Source organism: Carassius auratus, chromosome 7 (assembly GCF_003368295.1).
Source record: "Carassius auratus strain Wakin chromosome 7, ASM336829v1, whole genome shotgun sequence".
NCBI lineage: Eukaryota > Metazoa > Chordata > Actinopteri > Cypriniformes > Cyprinidae > Carassius > Carassius auratus.
In genome coordinates, this window is record NC_039249.1 from 10,554,368 (window position 1) to 10,581,942 (window position 27,575).

General features: G+C 41.3%; 1 protein-coding gene across 6 annotated transcripts in view; it reads left to right on the forward strand.

The window, feature by feature from the left end:
• The window catches only part of LOC113105851 (lysine-specific demethylase 6B-like), a 47,051-nt gene extending 25,410 nt beyond the window's left edge, over nucleotides 1–21,641 (forward strand). For 2 of the 6 annotated variants that reach the window (XM_026267200.1, XM_026267199.1), the window contains exons 2-23: nucleotides 1,030–1,092; nucleotides 9,205–9,303; nucleotides 10,662–10,751; nucleotides 10,997–11,120; nucleotides 11,242–11,331; nucleotides 11,416–11,626; nucleotides 11,758–12,009; nucleotides 12,092–12,256; nucleotides 12,980–13,483; nucleotides 13,657–16,781; nucleotides 16,907–17,033; nucleotides 17,192–17,297; nucleotides 17,423–17,628; nucleotides 17,792–17,892; nucleotides 18,030–18,098; nucleotides 18,286–18,434; nucleotides 18,547–18,661; nucleotides 18,760–18,947; nucleotides 19,216–19,357; nucleotides 19,438–19,564; nucleotides 19,692–19,862; nucleotides 19,956–21,641. In XM_026267200.1, the coding sequence (XP_026122985.1) occupies nucleotides 11,002–11,120; nucleotides 11,242–11,331; nucleotides 11,416–11,626; nucleotides 11,758–12,009; nucleotides 12,092–12,256; nucleotides 12,980–13,483; nucleotides 13,657–16,781; nucleotides 16,907–17,033; nucleotides 17,192–17,297; nucleotides 17,423–17,628; nucleotides 17,792–17,892; nucleotides 18,030–18,098; nucleotides 18,286–18,434; nucleotides 18,547–18,661; nucleotides 18,760–18,947; nucleotides 19,216–19,357; nucleotides 19,438–19,564; nucleotides 19,692–19,862; nucleotides 19,956–19,985 (5,997 nt within the window). In that variant the 5' untranslated portion in view covers nucleotides 1,030–1,092; nucleotides 9,205–9,303; nucleotides 10,662–10,751; nucleotides 10,997–11,001 and the 3' untranslated portion in view covers nucleotides 19,986–21,641. Of the gene's footprint in view, nucleotides 1–548; nucleotides 917–1,029; nucleotides 1,093–9,204; nucleotides 9,304–10,661; nucleotides 10,752–10,996; nucleotides 11,121–11,241; nucleotides 11,332–11,415; nucleotides 11,627–11,757; nucleotides 12,010–12,091; nucleotides 12,257–12,979; nucleotides 13,484–13,656; nucleotides 16,782–16,906; nucleotides 17,034–17,191; nucleotides 17,298–17,422; nucleotides 17,629–17,791; nucleotides 17,893–18,029; nucleotides 18,099–18,285; nucleotides 18,435–18,546; nucleotides 18,662–18,759; nucleotides 18,948–19,215; nucleotides 19,358–19,437; nucleotides 19,565–19,691; nucleotides 19,863–19,955 lie in introns of those variants that run through there. The other 4 variants (XM_026267203.1, XM_026267198.1, XM_026267201.1 and 1 more) reach the window with 4 other exon arrangements.
• The last annotated feature ends 5,934 nt before the right edge of the window (nucleotides 21,642–27,575 follow it).

The following is a 27,575-nucleotide window of genomic DNA, read 5'->3' on the forward strand; positions in this document are numbered from 1 at the left end:
GCAATAGCTGCCCTAATGTTTTTTTTTTTAAGTTCATCTGAACATCAGATTCAAGTTTTTTAGTTATTTGTTATTTTTTGCAATCTAATTTTATATAATAATAATAATAATAGCAATAAGAAGAATATTATTATTATTATAGTATTATCATCATCCTCGTTGTTGTTGTTGTTTATTAATAAATATAGAATTATAAATGGATGTTTACATGGTATAAAATTGAAATCGACCTCTTACAAAAATTTACTAATAGTAACAAATAATAATACATTATTATTATTATTTTTAGATATGGGACTAATTATTATTAGCCCCATATATACTGAATAGCGTGTCCTGAGTCTATATATATGACGCTGCTTGTATGAGTGAGTCTTGGGTACAGCATTTTTGTGGATTATTAATGTGTGATGAGGAGTGATCATCGTGTTCAGACTTATTAATAGTTGGGAGGCGGAACTGCTGTCCCGGCTGGCTGTGAGAGTAGGACACGAGTCACGAGTCCGTCTTAAATAAGGCAGCAGGCGGAGATGCGCCGGTTTGCGCTGTCAGGGAATTCCGGTGCCGTGCGCGCTGACGTCACGACAGGGGCGGTCCCGTGGAGAGAGAGGAGAGCGCGCGCCTCAGTAGCCGAAGCTGTGCGTCCCTTTAAAAAACCCAAGCGCAACTCGATCCCTGCCTTAGCTCACAAACACAGCTCTGTGCTCGCTATACAGAGCGAAGACTTACCCAACAACAACATTAAATATCAGCAGCACGCCGTCTGCGGAGAAAAACAACAGACTTTTGACGTTTAAACCGAAGGATTTGCGAAAACAGACGATTTTGCCGGATTACTATTGTTGTTATTCAGCTGGTACACTCATCTGCACGCCAAGGAGAAGTTGCTGATAAACTGCGCGTGCGATATTCACCGGTACTGTCATGGATTTAGCAACATATTCGTGTTTTAACGCTTGTTTTTGTTCTCCAGCAGCGTTTTATTCCGGCAGCGCTTATAACATGATGTCCTCGTTTGTTCTCCAACAGATCCCGTCTAACTTTTGGGAGCGCTAGTGGAGACGCAAGCTGAACGAGTTTTACTACTTCGGGGTAAGTTAAGTCAGATCTCTCTCTTGTTTCAGTTGTTTTATCGTTGTTAACCCTGTGGCAAACTCGTGACTACTTCATAGTTCAGTGCTGGAAAGAAATGAACGTTGCACTTCTTATTAAAGAGTAGCAACAGTTTGTGTGAATGAAAGCGTTGTAGTAACAGTGACCGGAAGAGGAGCGCTCGCGCATTAACGCGCATTAACTCTTTAGTGCCCACAAACGCATGCCTTTGAAACAATGAATGACGTTCTGTCTTTAGAGAGATAATCTTTGGGCAAATCAAAGCATGGTTTGATTATTGGGTTGGGTGTGTGATTGTGTAATCTATTGCTGTATTGTGTAAGTAGGGTGTTCAGGCACTAAGTGTTTAGATGTAGGTTGTAAAGCCTCAGTCCCACGTGTGTCCGGTGGAAGGGGGTTGGTTTCAGTGTGTAAACTGACCTGGCCCATCCCCAATGTCCAGACATGCTCACTGGTGCCAAACAAATCCAGTTCTCTTTTACAAGTATCTTACTACATTATACTAAATTATAAAGCAAAAGTTATTTTTTAGTTTCATATAAATCTTCATGACCTTGACACAGTCATGAGTCTAAATTGGTCCCCTGTTATATGGTTTTCTTGTCACATGACAACAACAAAATAGCCTGCATATGCTTAAGCCATACTGAATTAAGAATATGTGATCCTGGAGAGCAAAACCAGTCATAAGTAGCGGTAGCCAACAATGCATTGTATGGGTTAAAATTAGTGATTTTTCTTTTATGCAAAACAATCATTATGAAATTAAGTAAATGTTACATTTATGTAAATGTTATGAAGATTTTTTGTGAATTTCCTACCATAAATATATCTGAACTTAATTTTTGATTAGTAATTGTGCATTGCTAAGAACTTCATTTGGACAACTCTAAAGGCGATTTTCTCAATATTTAGCTTATTATTATTATATTTTTTTTTATTGCTACCTCACATTCCAGATTTTCAAATAGTTGTATCTTTGCCAAATATTTTCCTATACTAAAAAAAAAAAATCTTATTTATTCGGCTTTTAGGTGATTTAAAAAAAAAAAAAAAAAACTTTTTTTGTGGTCCATGGTCACATACTTGAAAACAGAATTGCTTCTTTACATACATTTTTTAACACTAGCAAAATATTATGCCAAACGACTACTATTTCTATTTATCTTCATGCATCTACATGTTTTTGACCTTCAACTCTCTATGGAAGAAAAGAGGTTGAAATAAAATTTAACCGACCTAAGAAAGAGCACCACTTCATTGACCCATTTATGTGTGTGTGATGGCAATGTGATCCGCTCCTCTTTGTTTGACACGGGAGGGCTGGGCAGTCTCATAAAGCTGAATGGATTGCCTCAGCCTGCTCGTGCTGAACTCAGTGCGTCTGTCTGAAAGGAAATCATTTGCATCTTTTTCAACTACAACAAGCCTCCAGCCCAACCTGGGGTGGGGTGTTTTTTCTCTCAGCGTTTGCATGTGCGTTTGAACATATTCCGGCGTCTGGGTTAAGGGAATATGCAGGGGAAATTTCTCCGTCACATGCTAGGAGGAATATTTTGTGTTGACGTTGAACAAACATTGCTGACAGCATGTGAAGTTACAGTGAAACAGTTAGGTGTTGGTTGTATGAGCGTGTCTGGAGGGCGAGTTGGGACACTCTGCATTTTACGGGCGCTCATAAACACCGCATGGAAGTAAACACGGGGGTATATGAAGGACAGGAAGATCCCTTTGAAGATCGACTTCCGATCAATTAGCACGACTGATGTAAAAACAGAGAGCCTGCGTTTGTTTCTCTTTGAAGTTGTAGGTTGTATATTTCGAGAGCGCAGCAGCTGCCGAGACTCGGTCCTCCTCAGACCAGCGGGTGTTTTGAATCAGCCGCCGTATTGCAGCGTCACTGCCCCTTTATTGTGACGGCATAGACTTGTGTTAAAGCTATAGGCCAGACTAAAATAAGAAACACAATTGCTGTGAATATATACTTCTCCTCAATTGTTTGAAAGTGTGTAGAACTGTGCATTAGGGCAATGTTTTGATTAGTGAAGTTCAATACGACAACTAAAATAATCACTAAATCAGTGTTTTTTTATTTTTATGCACTATGTCTGTCTTCCCATCATTAATTTTAAGTAATGATAGAACAGTCAAAAGGGTGTGTTTGTGTTCTTAACAAGTGAAGTAAAGCGAGAAAGGTGTAGGTTGCATATTTCATGTGTGCATATTTCAACAAAGGAATGATAAAATATCATGTAGGTCAGTGGGCTTGCTAGTGTGTTTAGTCAACGTATGCTTATGTCACGGTTGCCTTTCGACAGTGATGATGGCAGAGAGCCAGGCTGAAGCGAGTGTGGTTATACTGGTATTTCAGGACTGTCCGAATAATAATAAAAAAAGTTGTAGGCTGTAAAGTGCTCCTCATTCATTCCACTGAACTCAAACGGTTGTGTGTGGGCGAGTTTTTCCCATGTTAGGACTGTACTTTTGTGGTAAAAGGAAGTGATGTAGGCAAGCTAGAGGAATCTCACAAGAGAAAGTGTGTGAGTCTGTGATTGTGTGTTATTAAGTTTGATGAGTTGGACTTAGGTGGTCTAATAAAAGACACCAAGAAGGAAAAGGGTTTAATTCTGTTTTAAACCAGATTATCTTTTTTTTTCCCTCTCATGACTGATTTATTTTTTCCTTTGTTGCTTTGCCTGTCTGTTATCTCACATTTTGGCAGAACACCGGAGTGAGGGGAAAAGGGAGAGTGAGTAAAAGAGAGGGAGGGGTGGCGAAACTATTGTGGGAGGGGCTGAAAGGAACGGAGAGTGGTGGAAAACAAAAAAGATCAGTCATGTTTCTGTGACTCAAGTCAGAGGTTTTTTGGATCGAGTGAGCAGCCAGGATGCATCACACAGATCACTAACATGCGTCATAACCTGGGGAGGGATTATTGTCCTGTATTGCATGCATAAAGTAACATTTTCAAATCACTAACTCATCATATTTCAATTAGTGTCTGAAATATTTTAGATGCTCAGCTGCATCCCTCTTCGACTTTGTAGGCGTCAGACACAAGTTGCCTTGTCAACCCGAGAGCCAGCTTCTTTGTGATTTATCCTTTTTGTTACTAATAACTAATAAGTGTGCCTGTTTTGTTGGTGTGTAATGCACTTGCTTCTGGGAAACGAGGAGTTTGAATGTAGGAGGGGGCTAACGAGAGATAAACAAGACCGATGTTCAAGGTTTGACTGTTCCAGTAATGCAAAGCTGCGATGTTGATGGCTACAGAGAAAGGTCATTAGTGGTGCTTTGTATCTATAATGTTAAAAGAGAATGGAAGAGCAAACTTGTGTCTCCTGATATCTCACAATGACACATTCGTACAGTCTGTGCGGCTGAGTGCATTAAAAGTTGTTGTTTCTCGCAGATGGCTGCAGAATTTGATGCAGACTCCAGACTTTCATGTCTAGCAGACGTTCACACACACTTGAGTCACTGCCATTCAGGCACAGCACACGTCTTTCAGCTTTTTGCCATTTGGGCTGTCTGTTGTGTAAAGTGCTGGCACGTCAGCCACTCTTTCTGTTCCTTAAAAGTTTTACTCGAGTTCTCAGAAGAACTGTCACACAAGCTGACCGACAGCAGTATGGATATAACCCAGACAGAAAGACAACAGCAACATCTGCTGAGCCTAATGGGACTTAACAGGATGAGAAACTAGACACTTTTTTGACCATTCATAAATAAATACACACAGTATATATTCCACAGGATGTTTCATCATTCCCCCTAGTCACTTTTAAGACACCCTCCCCTCTTTTGAGAGGCCCACTTCCTGTTGCACTGGCGACGACTTCCGTTCTCATCATATCTGTTCTGCTTTCTTTAATCTCACATGCTGGTACAGTCACATTCACAGACGAGCGCAAAAGCAGAATTTTCCCTGACTATCTAGATAAGAGATATCAACATGTCTTAGGTCTGATCTCTTGCATTTCTTTTAAAACCGTTGAAATGGCACGTCTCTGAAGTTGTAACACCGGTCATATAGTTGTTATTGGGGAAGTATCACACACGCACACGTTTGTTTTTGTGAAGAGCGGGGACATCCCATAGGTGTAATGTTTTTTATACTGTACAAACTGTATATTCTATGGCCCTACACCAACCCTAAGCCTCACAGGAAACTTTGTGCATTTTTACTTTCTCAAAATAATTCTGTATGATTTATAAGCATTTTGAAAAATGGGGACATGGGTTATGTTCTCATAAGTCACCCTCTCCTTGTAATACCTGTGTCATACCCATGTCATTATACAGAGTTGTGTCCTGATATATCACAAAAACAAGAGCACACACACACATACATACATATTTATATGTGTGTGTGTGTTTAAATTGAATCATAATCTTCTGGCATGCATCTCTCTAGTGACATTTGCCGGACTTCTCCAAAAAGTTAGTTCACTTTCACTGACTGCAAAATCTGCCTCTATCTAATCAACAACTGATGAACATAACCGAGTCCCCACCCTCTTTCTTCTCTCTCTCTCTCTCTCTCTCTCTCTCTTGAGTATTCTGTGATGTACATCACAGTGAACTGAAAAAAAAGATCTGTTGTCACTTTTGTTTCATTATGTTTTTGAAGTCAACGTGAGATCAAAATGGACCGTATTTACTTTCCGAATGCACATCTCTGGTCTTATCGTGCATAGAAAGCCTACATCATCTTTCATCCAAATTACTACACAATCCACCTCTAAAGCTTAGTCAACACGAAGCCAGAGTTTTCCCTATGAAATCTTTTTTTTAAAATCTCATCTCAAGAAACATCTGCGTCCACACGAAACCACAAAACCGACACAAAACGATGTAGTATACATGTCCGACCAACATGTGGCGCTGTAATTCTGCCACAGAGATGCAGTAAAAACACAGAAAGCTTGGACTATGCACATAAACCTTGCATGTGGTATACAAATGAACATGTCAATAAAAAGACTGTCATTTTAGTGTTTGTTCATTTGTTGTTTCGGTTACGTGACGTAGCGCTGTCTGACTAGGGTCGAGACGTGGGCTGATTACGTCATCGTTTCAGAAAATATACAGATTCGCTTTCCAAACGAAAACGCAAGGGTGGCGTTTTCACATTTATCTACTCAGGGACCCGGTTTCCAAAAAAAAAAAGTTTTATTTTACCCAAAACGCACGATCCGTGTGGACGAAACGCCTATACGTTACAAAAGTCTCGTACTTCAGTTTTTCAATGAATATCCTTTTTCATTTAGAAACATGGCAAGTTACAGAAGTAAAGTTTCATGTCAACAACTTCTTTTATGAGTAATATCAGTGTCAGTAATACACCTAATTCAAGGTAGTGACAAAGGGTGTTTTCTCAGCAGTGCTTACCACAATGACAGCATGGTTGTTTACTCATAATAGGACATGAACACTAGTTACTAAGAAAAGCATGGCGTTTCTCTGTGTCGACTCAAAAAGAAACAACTGAGAGCTGAGACCTGAATCAAAGATGTCAGGAATGAGGGTGAATATTCAGATTAGGGTCACCTGAGTCTTTCCCCCTCTAGTAAGACAATCTTTTATAGACCGCTAATGTGCCCTGGTTTATATATTAGCCTACATGTTTATTCATTAACAGCTGATGCCAGCTGGACAACATTTTAGTGCTGGAGTGTCAATATCATATCGATGCCTGTGATGTTAGCGCTGCTTATCTTCAAACGCTCCATCCAGATGGATTTATCATCTGTCTAGCAACCATAAATCAGGAGCGATGAACTAGGTCGAGGGCGACGACATGAAAACCAGAGCAGGGAAAGTAATCATGGTCTGTGCACAGAAGCCAGTTGTGACATTCTCAAAGCGTAATGGGGCCAGTCGTGAAAGTTTTTATTGTAATGTTATTTCTGGAAGGGGGTTGCAAGGTCGAGGAAGGCTTGTTGCAGAGTTACATGTAGGCGAGGGCTCGGCCAGAGAGTCACATAGAAGCGAGGACTGTGTGTGTCCTCGGTTGAACTCAGGATCAAGATGTACAATCATGTACACCATCGTGACGTGAGGCAGACACACACGGAGGGAAGGGAACAGACACAAGCCTACTGTGACGTTGTACTTCCTTGTGCCTCTGTGTGTGTGATCGCTATCTGAGGTGGGTTATATAATGGCCGAATGTGAGCGCTCACCCACAGGCCCTTCCGCTGGCCCCCTTTGATCACTGAGGAACATTCCAGCGCTGCCATTTCCCCTGTTCTTCGCATCTACCTATCTTTATCACAATCTGTTCTCCCTCTCCTGGCACAATTCCTTGAATCCGTTCCATGCCGTTCTTTTCCGCATACTCGAACGCTCGGCTGTGTTGGCTCTCCGAGTTGCGTTGTGGTATTTTCTGGCGGGAATGAGGACGCTGTCGTCATGCTGGGAGATGACATCATTCACACGACCCAAAGCACTATTCTAAAATGGAATTTTCACATTGCCATGTTATTGATGTCAGTCCTCATCTATTCAAAAGTGAATCATAACCTAAAACAGTTTTTTTTTTTTTTAAGTGTACGCATCACTTCAGACGTCATATTTTAGTTGGTTAGTTCTCACCGTGATTTCCTGAATATATATGTATTTTTTTTGGTAGCTTGATTGGACAGGGTTGGTTGGAGACGCCCACATATGGGTCCCTCTTTTGGTTTGGTGTTTTTAGGCATTGATCTGGTAAGTGTGAAGACTTGGTGTGACTGGAATAGTTGTTTGATGTTTCTTGTCATGGGGAATTTTAACAAGCTGAGGGGCGATGTGGGGGTGAATGGGGATTTTTTTTATTAGTTATGACATCGTTGTAACATTTATGATTTAGAAATTATTCAAAATCTATGACTTTTAAATCGTTTTTGAAGAATGAGTAAATACACATGACATTTCTAGAAAACGGTTGGCTAAAGCATGACGGCTAATAGAGATGCAACGCCTTTCAGTGAGCCAACAACCACACAACCTCATTCACTCTTATAATCAATCACCGCAAGCCACCTGTTTTCTCCTGTCTGATCGACATCGGTGAGTTTCGGATTCCCCGGTTTGGTGAAATATAAAAAAACCCCACTGTAAATTTACAGTTCGTATGTTTTGCATCCAAAACAACACACTGTGACAGATATCGATGACGGCACACGTTCTGAAATTCCCGGTGCTGTGACTGAGGTGGATCATCCCCGATCACCTGACCGTAAGGCGTGTGCGAGAGAAGTCGGGCTATGTGGGGTAAGCCCTCTCCATGTTTGAGTCATGGGAGTTCCCCAGTTACACAGCAGACAGCGAGCTGTTATCAGACTTTGTGTATGCGTGTTTCGATTTGTCTCTCTTACAATAATAAGAATCAGTTTCGGGGTGCTGTATTGTTTCCACATTACTAGAAATCTGTATTACTTGAAATTAAAACATGTTCTCGTAAAAAGCGTAGCTGTAGCAGAATGATTTGTCATTCTATGTGTAATGTGGGAATGGAAAACTTTCAGTTTGGGTTAATGTGTGTTTTCCCTCAACTTTCTACCCTGGTCTTCAAACTTTTTTGGAGGACAAAAGACCACCAGTTGAAAACGGCAAAAAATTAAGTTTTAGCATTTTTGCATAAAGCTTTAGTTGGGTTTTTTTGGGGGTGGTTCTCTAAAACTAGTTTAAGATCACACAATATTTGGCAGACTCGCTGCTGAAGACCCTTGGTTTACACTGTGAACGTGCCTCTTTACAAACATTTTCTCTGATGCTAAAACATGCACATATACCAACTGAAAACACTTTCTATAAATCCCATCAATTCTGAGCGTTATTTCTCATGAGGTGTTTACACTAGTGATAGTTGGATTTCCGCACCGATACGACTCTTAAAAAAAAAAACACTTCTCTTCTCTTGAGTCATTTTTGACACCCTGTCCATGATAGGTTACTGCCGGCACAGCTGCAAAGCCTGGCTGTTTTTACCGCACTTATGCTGATTGGATGGAATAAAGCCAGTGTGAAAGATCAGGAACACAAATGAAAGCAAAGTCAAACTCTGTGCACTGATGGTTATTACCTCTTTATCTCTCTCTACAGCAATCTACGACCACCGAGTCAGCTGAGATGATCGATAGTTGGTGCTAAACCCTAATTCCTCTGACGTTTGAGAAGTGGTGCTAGATGCTTATTTGACAGGTAAAGTGTGTGTTTGTGTGAATGTGCAGAAACCGTTCGAAGAATGCCGTGTGCTGCAGGGTCACGATTAATACAGTCCCCAATAGGCAGCTAAATCCGGAGTTCCTGAAATATCGCAGAAGCCTTTTAATAGTACGACACTGCGAGCCAGAGAGGAGTGGGTGGGCTCGTGTGCACTGTAGGCTCAAAATACACACACTTGCGCACTGACTAAACCTGCTGAGCAATGAATAGCTCACACACACTATCCAAACAGTCCCTGAATATTGTCACATACTTATTTATCTTTAGATTCATTGATGCCTCATCGCCAAAATTGCAGCTTAAACACTGTATTAAAGGGTTGTGAATTTCATCAGTAAGTGTTACACTGCATGTTGAGTTTGTAGCTCAGGACTAATCCATCAGGTTATACAGCATTTTATGGATGACACGTTTTGCATCTGTGGCCTGTTTGATTGTGTAATGTGTGTGTGTGTGTGTGTTTAATTTGTGCTATAGAGAGAGAAAGCCTGTGTGTGTCACACTTGAAACGCTTTTGCCAAGTCCATAATTAGTGTGCACTAGGCGTCCTTTGCCGTATGGGTATACATGCACATGTGCCAAGCGATTTTCAATCGAGTGTGTGCATGCTTGCCAATGTTTGTGCATTTAGTGTGTGCCATGTGTGTTGAGAATGCATGGGAAAGCTCAGTGTGTTTGCATGCATGGATGTTTCATGGGAGCACAGCCGGTCTTCTCACTTTGGTATCTCCCTAAAGAACACTTTAATTTTAGACCCGTCTTTTTACCCTAATCTGTCCATCCATCCTGTTCAAGCCTTCTGCTGTTCCTTTCTTCCCTCCACCCCTTGCTCTCTTTCTTTCTATCCTTTCCTCTCTCCATCACGCCTGGCCTAATGAGATTAACCTCTCTCTTGTCATAGACACACACACTCATACACATGCAAATAATCAAACTCGAGCAACACAACACAAGTACACACTATCCTTTCGGTACACATGCACACAGACACCGCTGGCTTGACTCCAGGGCTTTGCTCTGGTCGTCCCCTCCCTCCAATCACTCTCACCCTCTGCCAAGAGGCCCTAGGAAGGGTTATAATGACCTCAGTGTACTCACCCTACAGGTGAACTCCCACAAGCCCATCTGTGCACCCTTTCCTCCCATTAGAATACAGAAAAACACTGCCCCCTAGAGGCAGAGAGTGGAGGGTTCCTTTGTTATTAGCTGCCTTCAGGCCAAACATTCATACAGACTACAAAGGATGTGTTTTCCCCCTGTGTTTAATGGATTTGGCAGTTATTTGTGCCTCACCCCCTTATGTCCCATCTCTTCTCTTTTCTTTCTCTCTCCAGTTGGCAAGAGTAGCAGTAAACAGCTTCTCCTTGTTGGTGAGTGGCCCTCTCTGTTTTGCAGTGGAGGGCTTCACACTCACAGCTAGTGTGGTGAGTAACCATGTGCTTTGTTCTCTTGTATTCTCTTATCTAATAAATTAAAAGTGTCTGCTCTTCCATCTTAAGTTAAGCCAAGATATAATGCATAACGATTTAGTAGTTGAGTAGTCCAGTGTCACAACCACTTCGCTACATGCTGGAATGCAAGATTTTGCATATTTTTCCTGGCAGTGATAGATGTATTGGCTAAGACAATGAAGACATGTAGGAAAGTAAATGGTCTGTTTATTGTCTAGGCTGGATGCATCACACAACAGAACAGTTCACCGGGTGCAGCACACGGGACCCTTTTCCTCTGGACGGTCTCAACCGGGGACCATGGGCTCCCGTGGGCAGCCACGCCTGGCCACCTCCCTCCAGGTAATATACCTCATGATCAGGGCCGAATCATGCTTTTAGTGAATTCACTGAAAAAGTTACGCTAACTGAGCTATGAGAAGGAATGATCACAGCAAAACCTTGTTTTCTTATCTCTCGATAGGTGCTTACCAGGTGTCAATCAGCACCAGTTCCTCCCCCATATGCCACATAGTCACGTGACTGGGCTAAATCATAAATTCGTAAACAATGGGTGAGTTTTTAATAAACTACCGTATATTGTTGTTTTACAAATGCATCTGGCCTAAGGTTTGTTAATGTGTCTTTGTATTTGCAGTCCCTTACATCGAGGAGATAAGCAAGACCTGTCTCAGGCTTTGTTGCCAGGATTACAAAGGACAACCCATGCTCCTCCCAGGCCTTGGGAAACAACCAGAACTGGCCAGGGATATGAGCCATTGCCTGGTGATAACCACAACCGACTGCACAATGGCTACAACGCAGGACCTCCTGCACACCTCACAGCTCGAGCCAGTCAGCTACTGAAGGTGATTATTGTGCTTAGATTTCATTACTGTGCTCCTTATATGCTCTCTTGTTAAATGAAAATGAATAGTGCTCCTGTATAAATCAGTATTTAGTACTGTAGCCAACTACTTTCTCTCACTTTATCCACCAGTACGGTGTACCTCATTCTCAGCTCTCAGCCCATGGCTCACGGCCCATGCCTCCTTTACCTGATATGTGGACTCAACCTCAGACTCAGCAGCAATCCAGGGGTCCTCATTCTCACTCTGGACAGTTAAAACGACCTGGGCCCCCTCTTGGAGAGCACTCGGTCATTCAGCATACCCCTGCTCCTTCTTTGCACCGGCCCATGGAGGACTGCCCCAGTCCAAATAAAAGAAAGAAGAGTTCTGGGTCTGAACAGGTTAGTCGAGTGCACATCATGTGATATGCCCAATTCTGCATTTTTTGTCCTAAAACCTCTTTTTTACTGTTTCTTATGACAGACGCCTAATTCCGCTATACAGCGCATATCTGGGCCGCCTGTACATTTGAATCAGCAACTATCCTCCAACTACCCCCCACCAAAACCTGGCTTTTGGAACCCATTGCACAAAGGTGGAGCACCCTGGAACCCAAACGAACACAAAAGCAGACCCATTGATTTCCAGGTCAGTCACTGCTGAAATGGAGCATAGAGTTAGTTCTGGCAGGTCACGTTAGTCTGCCTATAGGAATACAACACCAATCATAATTCTCTTTATAAGGTCATTTCAGTCATTATTCAGCAGCTATTGCTTTGCTCAGGAGCTAATCACCCACCTCCATCTGCAACTCTTCCTCTCGTCCAGTCAGGACTTGGCATTGGATAATCTCATTGAGTCAGACGACTGAATAATATTGTTACATAAAATAATCACTTAGAACATTAATGATATCGGTTACATTAATCATTAATGTTGGTTCTGTTCTATTTACCATAGGGGTGTTATTTATCCTCTCCCAGCTCCTATCCATGCCTGGCCGCATGGATGGGCAGGGACTGTTTGCCCAGAACAGAACCACACCCCCAACCTAAAATGTTATGAATATTGATATTCTAAAATATTTTTTTGTTTGGCATGCTGATATTTGGCATCATCTGTAACTGCCTCTATCAGCTTTTACTTATAATCTTTGTGACAAAAGCCAGAAATCAGGTGTGAATGAATTTAATGGGTTAAATATCTAGAACTGTCTGTAATCCAAGACCTGTAGCGTGAAATGCGGTATGACTGAAACTGAGATCAGCGAAGATCGATGAAAGTCGTGTATTGTGTGATGTTTAGTCTTCTCTTTTGTTTTACATTTGATGTACTTGGCTCACATGGCCAATTCCTATTCTCTATATACAGGATTCAGCTAAGTCAGGAATTGGAAGCTTCCCCTATAAACCACCTCCCTTGAATCCATCAACCACGTCTTCACCCACCGTTCCCAACACAAGAGGCTACGAAGAATGCAGGGGTCCTCCACCACAGTCCCACAAGACTGCTCAGTCACCACAGTCTCTGGGACCACCTTCACAGAACCCTCACATCCACCATTCTACTTACTCCTACCCCAACAGCAGACCTTCAGCCCAGACCCAAGTGGAACCACGTGGTACTACTTCACAAAGAGGACATGATTCTGCATTGAGTTCTTTGAATAAACAAGCTCCACCCCAACCTACATCCTCATCATCACCACCACGGGCAGATGGGGAGCGCCCTGCACCCTCACCAGCAAACCACACCTCTGTGCCTTACAGTCACCCCCAGTTCCAGCCTCACCCAGGGCTGGACCATTCCAGCCCACCAGCCAGCAACCAGGCCACAGTACCTCAGCACAAACCCCATAAACCCTGGAGGAACCAGGTAACACACAGAGTTTCACATTAAACAAAATTTCTGATACACAAACAGATCTCCCTGTTCAAGACCTAAAATTGCTAGCTGTTTAGTCACAACATGTGCTGTAAAATGTAATTATCAATAGTAACAATTTTGTGTCATATGATTTGTTCACTATAATATTAATTACCCTTTAGGAATCTCGTGACTTTTCAGCAAGAGGGCATTCTCAGGCTGCCACACACCTTTCTCAGGCACCGAATAGGCTTACTGGGGGCGACCAGGGTCCAGGGACCCCCCAGCGTGTAAGCCCTCCTCAGGCCCCTGCACGAAAACCTGTCATTACCCCAAACCTAGAAACTCCTCGTCCACCTCGCCCTCTGGAACTATACACAAATTTTGGAAGCATCCCTGCCTCAAGCTCAGCACCCTCTACCACCTCCTCCATTCCCAGTACCCTGAGCAACTGGAGAGCAATGGATTCTTCAGTGTTAATCTCAAACCCAAACCATGTGTCGATGATTGGTCAAAATGTAACTCATCCAGGGTATCAGGGTGTCCACCCTGGTGTTGCAACCCTTCCAAACCCACATCGAGGGGCACAATCTCTGATTCAGTCCACTCAACCCCACATAGGACAAGGCAGACCCAACTACTCCCCAGTGTCCTCTTCCTCCACCCTAAACTCAGGTCTTCAGAGATCAGGTGAGAGCGTCATCACCAGCAAGACTTCTCAACACTTTTTCAACATTCTCCCTCCAGTCAGTTCACCTTTACCTTTTCCTCAACCTCCAGAACACATAAAGGTCAGCTCAGCCCTCAAGCCAATTTCTAGTAATTCATACAACTCCGCACCCACCCAAGCCTCCTCCTCAATTTCTCAGGCAACTACTACTGTTCCAGCCCCAGTCTACCCAAGGTCCTGTTTGCAGCCTGCTGCCCCAAGCTCCCAGTCCATTGTTGATGCTTTGAATAAACTTGATGCAGAGCTGCAAGGCCACATGCAAATAGAGGAGAGAAGTAGAGACCAGAATGAAGAGGGAAAACGGAATGTAGTACGGAAAGAAATGGAGACAAAGCCACACGGTGAGTCTGCCATCAAGAGTCTGGAACGTCTGCTGTCGGGTAGTGCAGGGGAGTCTCCAGCTCCTCGTTTGTCCCCAGCCAATGCACTCTCCTCCAGCTCACCTCCTAGCCAGAATTCACCGCATTATCTCTGGCTGAGTCGGGGAGGAGTGCCCCAACATCTTTCTGGAACTGCAGCGAACAATATGGAACGGTCACAACCACCTCCCCTCACCCCCCAGACAGAATATGCCCGTGAGAAGCAAAGGCAAAGAGAGAAATGGAAAAGTGGTGCACCATCTCAGAATTCCACTGGGAATCCCAAATACCCCTCAGAGTCAGGTCTCATCAGCCCCATCGACAGCCACACCATGCAATTGAAACCTGACCCATCCAAAGATATCAGCATGTTGAAAACCTCTCATAATGCTGAGATTATAAATGCAATTCCCAACCCTCCACCTCTGCGAGAGCCACCCAAACTTTATCAGGCTTTCCCCAAGGACGTTCGCTCTCCATGCACACCTATCAGCACGACTACGAGCAGCCTTCAAAAGCAAATGCCCAGTACAGGACTTGGTAATTTGGTTAGCAGTGCTAGAAGTTGCAGTGGTGACTCTGATGGTGCCCAATTTGAGGAGGAAACTTCTGAGCTCTTACCAGATGGATTGGCTAACATTATGAAGATGCTGGATGAGTCCATCAAGAAAGAAGAGGAGTTGTATTCTGGCCAGAGCAGAGAACAGGCAGTACCGAAACCTCTGTTTTCTACAAATGTGGCACCTATGAAGAGTTATTTGTGTGCACCAGACCTCATGCCTGCCCTAAAGCAATCTCCGACTGCTGCTTATCAGCCAGATGGCCATTCAAGCCCACCTGTGTTAAGTCGGCAAGGTTCACTGGCTTCTCCTTGTAGTCGTACTTCTTCACTTGAGGAAGAAGAGGAGGTTCTTAAGGTCATTCCCAAGCCTGCCAATTCCATTAGCATGCAGTCTCAACAAAGCAATCTTTCCACAACAGGAACAAACTATCGCCATAGTGACTTGGCCAAGCTGTATGGCCTTCCAGACGTAGAGAAAAGTGAGTGTGAGGATGATGAAGCAGATCGGGATGAAGATGAAACTCCTTCCTGTTCACCACCACCACAGCGGCCACACCTCCATCAAACAGGTGTGAACAGCATGTTTAAAAACCTTGCATCTGTACTTGAGAGCCAGAAGTACACCTACAGAGGTGGACCCTTTGGTCGTCCTCCTCCTTCTGCTTTTATGGGAGTGAAGTACTCTTCATCTCTTTCTCTGGAGCCTGACATTTGCAGACAACAACAAAGCACTTCTCCCACATCAGGTTCATCCGATCACCCAGGTTTTAGCAGTCCAACGCAAACCTCCAACGCCATTAGTAACTCAGGACAGCCCTGTCCCCTCTCACCTACAGATTGGGCATCAGAGAGCAAGAGAGGGGATAAGATAAGCCAGCCAGATCTTTTGGACAATGATGATGAAGATATTTCAGAGGAATCCACAGGAGAGAAGGATTCTGGAAACGTGAAAGACTTGTTGAAAAAACGGCCAATACTGACCACCATCTCCGAGTCTTCACTAGCAGAGCTTGGTCATAGCTATGAGGTGAACAAACACGTACTCCCTCAAAGGCAGAGCTCTAAGGCAGAGTCTGATAAAGAAAAGGACCGACACAGAGACCGAGAACGAGAGAAGAAACACAAACACAGTAGCAGTAGCAAAAAACATGAGGACCGGAAAGAGAGAAAGAAAAAGCACAGAGAAAGACACGATGATGCGTCTCTTTCCTCATCCTCATCTTCCAGCTCAAGTCGACGGCACAGGGACGGAAAGTCACACAAGGAAAAAAAGAGCAGGCAGGTTCTGGGTAACCTGGACCTTCAGAGTAAAGAATTTAGAGAGAAGGAACAAGACCGTGACGGAGACAAGAAGAGAAGGAAGGATGAATGTAGCCGACCCCAGAGTGAAGAAGAGTGGACGCGGAGTAAAGATAAGGGCGCCAGCTCTGGATGTTCGTCTGATCACCCATCAGCTTCTTCAGCATTATGTTCTGATGACTTTCAGAAACTGAAAGCACTGACAGATGGGCCACCCAAAGAACTGAAGATACGCCTCATAAAGGTGGAGAGTGGGGACAGGGAGACATTTATTGCTTCAGAGGTAGAGGAGAGAAGGATTCCTCTGGAGGAAATCACCATAAAGAACACCGCTAGTGAAATCATCAGAGCTTGCAAGTAAGCAATATTTGTGTGTAGGAAGTCTTAAAACGGTTTATTTCTTGGCTGCGGTTGCAATATATTTTGATGTGATTTGGACCCGTGAAAGGCCGTAACTGATATTTAATGTCTTGTTGTTTCAGGGGGGCTCGTGTGAAGGGGAAATTTAAGGAATCGTACCTTCTACCTGCCCTCTCTGTTAAACCAGTTTTGACCACAGAACTGCCCATCCCTCAAGAGAAACTCAACCCCCCCACACCTAGCATCTATGTAAGCGCTGCAGTAGCATTGTCAGCATCTCTTGCCCCTTGTGGCCTTTTTGTGTATTACATGCACAACAACCTCTGCTCCAGTAAAAACACAGTTAATGCTCCAATGTGTGAAAGTTTGTCTTAATTGATTTCCATGTTGTTGTTGTTTCTCTGCAGTTGGAAAGTAAAAGAGATGCATTCTCTCCGGTCCTGCTACAGTTCTGCACGGATTCTAAGAACCCCATTACTGTCATCCGGGGACTAGCTGGCTCCCTCAGATTAAGTAGGTTTAGGCACAATGTATTATGGATGGATGGATGGACAGATACTCAAGTTGTACATTTTGTAACTTTTTAATAGTTGCTGTTGTGGAAACTTAGTTAATTTTTCTTTCCTTCCTCTTCATAGATCTTGGTCTGTTTTCAACTAAATCTTTGGTGGAGGCAAATGCGGAGCATGCGGTAGAGGTCCGGACCCAGGTCCAGCAGCCAGCTGATGAGAACTGGGATCCCAGCGGCACTGGCCAGACCTGGCCCTGCGAGAGCAGCAGGTCGCATACAACAATTGCCAAGTATGCCCAGTACCAGGCCTCCAGCTTCCAAGAGAGCTTACAGGTTTGAACACAAACATACAACCAAACACATAAAAAAATTTAGTTTGTTAGTTTCCAGAGATTTCTTGGTCATTTTGCAAATATTGTACAAATGAAACGAATTTCAATATGAATCATATGCATCATGCACTAAAATGCGCCTATATAATTATCTACCTTTAAAGGAAGAGAAGGGCAGTGATGACGAGGATGATGATGATGAAGATGAGAAATCAGCCACTAACTCTGAGAATACAACCAGTAGCTCTTCAGCTCCTAACTCCAGGTAATGTTTTGCAAGTTTAGCACAGCACCAAATTCTTGATTTTGTCCAAATATCTGCCTCTTTTTAAAATTTTTAATGCATGTACGTATAAATCTTTAAAATGTTTTAACTTAAAATGTCTTGATTTGTCTTTATAGTTTAGAGCAGAAACCTGTGGGGAAGATAATAAAATTTGGCACCAACATTGACCTGTCCGATCCGAAAAGGTAAGACTACTGTGCAGAAATGTATAACCTTTTCTTGTCATCTCATTTGGATGATATAAAAACCTTAAATATTTAAAACTTCAAGATATGGTTGGGGATACAGTAATGGGATACTGCCCATGTAAAGTGCAAGATTGTATACAGTTTTTGTTTCAAACTAAATTGCGTTTTTTGTCTTTTTCTTAAGATGGAAGCCTCAGCTGCAGGAGCTGCAGAAGCTGCCGGCATTTATGCGCGTGTCCTCCAGTGGTAACATGCTGAGTCATGTTGGCCACACCATTCTGGGAATGAATACAGTACAACTCTACATGAAAGTCCCTGGCTGCCGCACACCAGGTTTGACACAAGCACTAATAGCTTTCTTGATTTGTGTGTTGTAGAAATCAAAGATAGGTCTGCTTTGGCAAGTAGTTTTTTCTTTATTGGTGTTAAATGCTTGTATCATCAGGACACCAGGAAAACAATAACTTCTGTTCCGTAAACATCAATATTGGGCCTGGAGACTGTGAGTGGTTTGGCGTTCATGACAACTACTGGGAGGCCATCAGTGATTTCTGTGAAAAGTAAGAAAGTTTACAAAAACAGTCAAATTATGTTTAATTCTTATACATTTATGTTAAACTAAATACTTTATTAAGAAGTTTGTGAATTTTTCTATCAGGCATGGAGTCGACTACCTGACAGGATCATGGTGGCCGGTTCTGGATGACTTGTACCGCGCTAACATCCCTGTGTACCGGTTCATCCAAAGACCAGGAGACCTGGTGTGGATCAATGCAGGCACTGTACACTGGGTTCAGGCTGTGGGCTGGTGCAACAACATTGCTTGGAATGTGGGACCTGTCAACTGTGAGTAACCCACACATTTACCTTCTCTTCTCTTTATCGTTCAAAGCTTGGTGGTTTTTGGATGTTTTAGTGCCTGTAGCTGAAAATCCTGATTATTCATTGTCATTGCAATTCCATAAAATATGTATGATGTGTGCCAGGAATAGCCTACATTCAATGGAATAAAATACAATCTAATCACTTTGAAATACATTTTATCAGTCATTGCAACTGTTAATCTAATTGTCACTAAATGTGTAATACTAAAGCTGTTTTTCTGACTTTGTAGCTTATCAGTACCAGTTGGCTTTAGAGAGATTTGAGTGGAACGAAGTGAAGAAAGTCAAATCCATCGTTCCAATGATTAACGTATCCTGGAACTTGGCACGGAATGTCAAATTCACTGACCCAGACACTTACAAGATGATCAAGTGAGTATGCAGCAGCAGCAGCAAGTTACATCCCAGTTTAGTAGCAGACATTTAATCCGTTTGCCTTTGCTCTTTTTCAGACACTGTCTCCTCCAGTCTATTAAGCACATTCAGATTCTGAGGGACCAGCTGGTGGCAGGAGGAAAGAAGATTTCCTACCAGAGCAGAGTGAAGGATGAGCCGGCCTATTACTGTAACGAGTGTGATGTGAGTGGATTGTGCCACGCAATTTGTAAAGTATATGTAGGCAGGCCCTAGATAGAAAAAACAACCAAAGAAAAAAACAAAAAGTTACACAATAATAATGCAAGTTTTTGTTTTTGTTCTCATGCAGGTGGAGGTGTTTAACCTGCTGTTTGTGACCAGTGAGAATGGCAGCCGGAAGATGTATGTGGTGCACTGTGAGGACTGTGCACGACAACGCAACCCAAACCTCTCCAATGTAGTAGTGCTGGAGCAGTACCGCATGGAGGAGCTCATGAGCGTGTACGACTCTTTCAGCCTGGTGAGTGCACCCACACCCTTCGTCAAATCGAACAAACAACCGCCAAGCTTCAAAAAGAGCTAACCTTTCTCATTTGTATGTGTGCTTTCTCAGGCTACCAGTTCCAGCTCCAGCTCCCGATGAGGACGTCTCATCCCTCGTCCTCACACAGCCATAACCAAAACTCCTGTTCGCAGGACAAGATCTTTTATTTTAGTCCAATTAAGACTTGGGGGAAAAAAATACTTACTACTGTTAATATTTGTTGAACAGCCAATCGAGAACCAGTTTACTCCGCACTGTTTACAAAACCAATCAGCCAATAAGACTCCAGTTTGGTGCTGTCGTGGCTTACAAGCGGCAGAGTTGCCGAGATCCTGTCGTTTTGGGTTTTGTTCTTCATTTTTGGGGTATTAAATACTGAAATGTGTAAATGCTCTTTGTATTTTTCCGTGGGTGCTTTTTTTTTTTTTCTTCAATAATTTATTATTTTTAAACCTAGAACAGCCTAGATATATACCACATTGGCCTTGTGACTTGTATTTAGTGAAGAGAGAAAAATTAATAATACTAATAATAGAGCTATGGACATTTTTCTAAAGCATTAAGACTTAAAAGAAATACAGTTGTTCAGAATGCTTCAAAACATACGGGTTTTAAAAGAGGCTTTCAGTTTCAGTATGGAATGTTGTGTTTATATCATCAGGACAAGCATTTTAGGATTGCATTTCGGATCAGTCATTTTTTTCCTGCATTTTAGGAGTATAATTGTTCAGTTTTGTCGGTTTTATTCAATGAATTGTTTCTCACCTCTATATATTCTTTTGATTTTTTTTTTTTTTTTAATGTTCTATTTATTGGATATAAAATGTTCTCCCCTGCCTCAACTTGGTTATCAGAGATGTTTTAAGGGTTTCTATTGTTAGTCTAAATCCTCAGTAAGATTTCAAGGGTGCTGGTTCTTTTTATGAGTTCCAAGCTTTGAGTTCTGGTGCTTGCCCCTTTAAATATCTTTCCCTGTCTATATATGAAATATCTCTGAACTGACTCTTTGTCCATGTAGATTGTAGAGCACAGAGGGTAGGGTTTGATTCATCAGACGTTGTCTGTTATACACGACATATGTTAACAGGTGACTTGGTATCTCTTTTGTTTTCGACTAAGATGGTGACTTGGACTGATGTCAGTGATTCTGAGCCTAGGTTAGCAGCTACTCTTTATCGGGGCTAAAATCAGTTTTTTGATACTCTTACACATTTAGTGGTGCTTCTGTCCTGTTGTAAATGCTGTTTGTTTGAGGACACAGGTGCTTTGCTGAATACAGCAGCCATAATCTTTATATATTCACAGTATACAGTAATTGGCTGTAGTGGGATGTCATACTGTAAGGCCGAAAAATCACATTGAACTGTAAATTGCGGCATTTTACTGAAATGAGTAACGGTGTGAAAGGGGATTTAACGCATTATTGTTTTTGATTTATATACTGTAATTTGTTACAGCTTTAGAAGCGTTAGTGTGAAATAATTCATGTATTATCAGGAAAATGGTTTTGATTATGATATAGATGGTGCTGAGTTCTTCTTGAGCGACTCAATATTTTTAAGAAATATTTTTCCTTCTTGCAATATACACACTTTTCCTCTTTTCGTTTTATTTTTGTGGTTATTTAAAATCTGCACTGTTTTGGAATTCACACACAAAGCAAACTGAGCCAGACATGTCTTAAACACTTTGTGAATTCGTGTGTCATTGATATTATTACTCTGAATAATATTAAATGCTTTTGATAAACTTTGATCAGTGCCATGTCTCTGTATTCATTCAGTCAAAGCAGCAAGGTTTCAAAAGCCTTAATGATTTATCACGTTTTAACATCATAAAATGCCCAGTACTTAAAACAGAAGAATGGTGATTTATAGCAATAACTGAAATAAATACATGTCTATGAGACAAATATGCATACATTCATTATCAGGTTCCTAACATTTACAAGTGTTAATCATATATATATATGCTTCATTTATTATGTATTTTGGCAGAATCAACTGTCTGTCATTTAATGAAGTATGAGTGACCCTTGCTTGCATTATGTTGCATCTTTCATCTTTTGCATCAAAGGCCAGCAGGGGTCATGCATACATCATCAAATAAATAAACTCACAAGATACATAACTTAAACCGTTTTCAGCTGTGATTTATTCAGGATACAGCACATAGAATGTATAAATGGGGGAAAAAAATATAGATATATATATATAATATACATATACAATTTTACCTCAAACTTTTTTTATATGTAAAAAAAATATATATATATATATAATTAAAAAAAATATTCTCCTACACACTCGCAGTCAAAGCTGAAATATAGTACTTTCACTAAAATAAATTTAATTTTACCAAAAACTTGCTCCCTCAGCTGATATTTAATAGATTAAATGCACTAGAATGTTATTGGAATAATTAGTGGAGACACGTTTCTTATTATTATTAAAAATATTCATATTACTCAAGGAATTGTTTGAATTAAGTTCTGGTGCTTTTATTTAGGCTTCACGATTCTTCAAAGTTACATTTCTTTGTGAAGATTATCTTGATGGGCAAAACATGAAAGTTTCATGAACTATGATTGAACACCGTTTTTTTTTGTTTAAGATAATCCAAAAGCCTGTGGAAAAATCCTATTGGCTTTTTGTCGAGGGAACAAGTGTCATGCTAACAGCCAGAGATGGGACCAAGTCACACATGTGCAAGTCTCAAGTAAGTCTCAAGTCTTAACCTTCAAGTCTCAAGTAAGTCCCAAGTATTTTTTTCTTGGGCAAGTCAAGTCAAGTCAAGTCCAAGTCAAGTCACCTTAATATTGTTATTTTACCTGCAGAATCTGATCTTAATAAAGTTAAAAAATAAGATATAAGTAACTGTCAGTAAATTAAAATAATTTGGATTTGCATTGAAAATACTCATGTTCAGTAAAATACATCATGGAATCAAACAAAATTGTAACTTCCTAAAATTATTTATTTTTCACTTCTGCCAACAGTGTTTGAAATGTTTTACATTTTCAACATTGAGTCCATAAAACAAATAACAGCTAAACATCCAACAGACTCCTCTCTGAACACCTCTCTCTCTCTCAAACACAGTTTACATACAACATTAAACTGTTACATTTCTCCTCTCTCTCTCTCTCTCTCTCTCTCTCTTACACTCTCTCTCAGAGTATAGAATATAAATATGACATATTTTCAGTTGTTTCATACTTTTTTGTTATGTACAGTACAGACCAAAAGTTTGTACACACCTTCTCATTCAAAGAGTTTTCTTTATTTTCATGACTATGAAAATTGTAGATTCACACTGAAGGCATCAAAACTATGAATTAACACATGTGGAATTATATACATAACAAAGTGTGAAACAACCGAAAATATGCAATATTCTTGGCTCTTCAAAGTAGCCACCTTTTGCTTTGATTACTGCTTTGCACACTCTTGGCATTCTCTTGATGAGTTTCAAGAGGTAGTCACCTGAAATGGTCTTCCAACAGTCTTGAAGGAGTTCCCTGAAAGATGCTTAGCACTTGTTGGCCCTTTTGCCTTCTGTCTGCGGTCCAGCTCACCCCTAAACCATCTCGACTGGGTTCAGGTCCGGTGACTGTGGAGGCCAGGTCATCTGGAGCAGCACCCCATCACTCTCCTTCTTGGTCAAATAGCCCTTGATGCATTCAGTGTGACTCTACAATTTTCATAGTCATGAAAATAAAGAAAACTCTTTGAATGAGACGGTGTGTCCAAACTTTTGGTCTGTACTGTACATAACAAAAAAGTATGAAACAACTGAAAATACGTCATATTTATATTCTGTACTGTGTATATATATATATATATGTATGTAATATGCACTTGTCATGATTGGGTAATCGCGGCAGCTACATTTGTTTTTCTGATTAATTGTTTTGCTCTATGAGAAAGACAAGGTAACAAAATATTCGGGGCTTATGCCCCCTTAGCCCAACCCTAGCGCCGCCCCTGGAATGCGTTTTTTTGACGGCCTGCTAGCGGATCATTAGGGGCCGTTCACATCACGTCTTCTGTGCGCGCAAGTTCGTTATTTCCAATGTAGGCGCGCGGTATGCGCGCTCATAATGGAAGCAACGCGCTCAACATCTAAACTTTTCAGAATGCCGCAAGCGCACCGCAGGTCATGTGACAATAACTAACCAATCAGCTTCATCCTTTCTCGTATCAATGTTGAAAGCTCAGCTAAGATGAAGGAACAGCTGTTCATAGCTTTATATGGATTGCCATTTTGAAATGAATTTAGTAGCAGAGCTACTGCGAGCGATTTTTAGTGCTGCAAATCCATTTATCCTTTGCTGAAATTTCCGCGTTTTCATTGAGAGAGAGCGTGTCATGGATGCTTAGCAACGACAGACGCCCCAGGAGCACTTCTGCCCAAGCGCTTTGGAAAGAAGTAGAAAGCGGCGCGACTAGCGTTTTCCACGCGTTTTTAGGCGCGAACTATTGAAGACAAAAGCGATGACCCTCGGTACCTCTCAGGCTGACATGTTGATGTGCTGGGATATCTGATTTAAGTGGGCGTGGTGTGTGTAAGGTAGAGAGGGCATGACTGATGATAGTGTCCTGATCCAGTCACGACGCTATTCTCAGCCTGCGCTCCAGCTGAGTAATTAACTTTATTTTAAAAAATAATTTATATATTTTATATTCAAAATGAAAACATGATGTGATTAACACTCAAGTCATTCAAGTCATCGTGTCTCAAGTCAAGTCAAGTCCCGAGTCTTTAACTTCCAAGTCCGAGTCAAGTCTCAAGTCCTAAAAATAGCGACTCGAGTCGACTCGAGTCCAAGTCACCAAGTCACAAGTCCCCATGTCTGCTAACAGCTGATCTCATGTTTTGGTGTCAGATTCATCCCTATCAAAGTTCTTTCCTGTTCTTCGCTGCTGACGCAGGTTCAGAGGAACCAGAGCTTGTTTGCGTTTGGGATCAGCTTTCAGTAATATGGCCTATCACTAAACTTTTGGCACAAGAAATTTTGTCATTTTGTGTAGTAGCGTTCCATATGAACACACCCATGTGGGCTCCTGATGTTGACGGCTGTTGAAATGATGATCAAACACCAAGAATTCATTTCAACTGATAACACCTTACTTTGTAATACATTGTTATCCATGCTCAGTTATTGCAGAAATTTTACTCCCATCATATTACTCCCAGTTTGCTAGCTTAAAGTGACATGGCACAAAACTGCCCAGGACCTCAAGTAAAGAGTTCAAAAAGGACAGAGGTTCATTCAGAGGTTAATGTTGCACAGGCTTGCGGATTTCCTACTTCCTGTAAGTACAGGAAGCTCTTTTCACCCTTCCTTTATCACATTACTCAGTTTTGCTCCATTCAGAAAGCCAAATCCTTGTTTAATGTACAAAGTCCCAAAGACGAGCATCACCGAGGTGAACTCAAAATAGCACTTGCCACAAACCAGAGGCTGGTGAAAACAAATCACTCAAAGACATGTAAAGCCTTATAAAAAAATACAAAATAAAATACACAGGGGTTTTAACTACTTACTGCAAACCTTGACAAGCTATATTTTGGATATCATTTGCACAACACCTTTTAGCCAGTAATTAATTAAGCCAGTTAAGTCAGCCATAATTACCAAATCAAGCTTTCTTTATTTCTTCCCTTTAGAAAAAAAGAAAATAAATATTCACTCCTCCTATTTATGTCCTGTTAACTGTTCGTATGTATTGCATATTAGCCCAGGTTTTATCTTTTCATTTGGACTGTCTTAAACTGACTGCACTCCTTTGAGTGAGGTCAGGGGTCGCTACCCAGGGGAACAGATAAAAAGTAAAGGAACCACTGACTCTAGAAAGCAGTGGGAAATCTTATATCTACACATTAATTGATCTGTGTGTGATTTGGACCACAGATGGGCTCTTATCAGTTACGCAACCCAACATTTACTCTATTCCTCCCCTTGCAACCACTCCCACTGTATTCTCTGATTTTCTTTTCATCATTGAGGAACCATGCTGCTCCTCTCCATCCTTCCTTCAGCTCTCTCAATCTGTCCTGGACATCAGTTGTTTGTGATCATTTCTGTTTCCCCATGTGGCCTTCAAAACTAAAGTCTGATCAAAAGACCCTAAAACAGCCTCAGTCACATCAAATGTTCAATGTGAAATAAATGTATGTTGGCCAAAATTATTGGCACCCCTAGAAATTCTAAATATATTTTCATTAATAAAAAGCCCAATTCCCTTAATCATCCATTACAAGGAGTAAAACCAAAGAATATAGTTCTGATGTGTGGAACAGAAAACATTGTTGAGCTTCACAACATAGAAAGTTGCTTTAAGAAAAGAGTTAAAGCATTGAATATTTCTACCATTTCCACCATCAGGATAATAATTAAGTGGTTCCAATCAATCAAAGATGTTACAAATCTACCTGGAAGAGGACATGTCTATATCGCCCTAATGCACGGTGAGGAGGAGAGTTTGAGTGGTCAAAGACACTCCAATGATTACAGCCGGAGAATTGCAAAGATTAGTTGAGCTCTGGGGTCAGAAAACCCTAAAAATTGGTTAGGGTTAGGGTTACAACCACATGTTGTTCGGGAGGGTTTCAAGAAAAATTCTCCTCGCTCATCCAAATACAAACTCCAGCATATTCAGTTGTCACACACGACTAAAACTTAAAAAAGGCACTGGCTTCTATGGTCAGATGAAACAAAAAAATGTTTGAGAAGTAATACAACCAGATGAGTTTTGTACAGTTATGTTCAGATACATGGCATCATGGATTGTATCAAATACCAAGAAACAAAAAACTAAACCCTTCTGCCTCTGTTAGAAATCTTATAATAGACCATGTTTGGATCTTCCATCAGGAGAGTATTACAAAACAAACGTCAAAATAGTTTATGCTGGAAATGTTGAAAAATTGCATCCAGTGGGGACATAATTACTGATTATAATGACGACTTATAAAAAACACAGCACAATGTAAAAAGACAGTATATTTAAAAACAAATATAAATACGCACTGCCTTCTTTGCGTAAACAATGGTGTGTTATCCAAATCTTCCCAAATCTTGACGTAGACATGAGGGGGCTTGTTTAAACGAGGATTTTTTAGGACGGCATGGAAGAGTCTTAACTTTTCAATAGAATATCTCTTTGGGCTTGAGACTTTAGTCTTTGCAACTTTAGGGATCTTATCTATTCACAAACAGCTTGTAACACTCCAAAGAGAAAGGAAAACTTGAAAATCGCATTATATGACCCCTTTAAAGAAGTAATGCTGATGAATAGATTAAAGACCGGAATTCTTTTGATTTCTAATTACATTTCTAAATTCTTATTTCTGATATGGTCCTAAAAGCCATGGGAACAGCCTCACCAAAAATGAATAAATAAATAATTGCTGTTATCTCTGCAATGCCCCATAAAAGTCCAGCAATAGTTGCATAACAATTGCATTATGGGTGGAGGATGATGGATAACGTGTTTATACACAGAACACGTAGAGATGGCAATATCAATCAAACCAACACGATTACAGGAAAGCAAACACTCGTCCCCATGTGCTATGAGGAGTTTATGATACGATTAAATAAGAATAATGGAAGTCTGGAACATGTGGGGTAAATGTGAGGTGGTTTCATGCCCTCTCTATCCATCCGGAGTAATTAAAGTT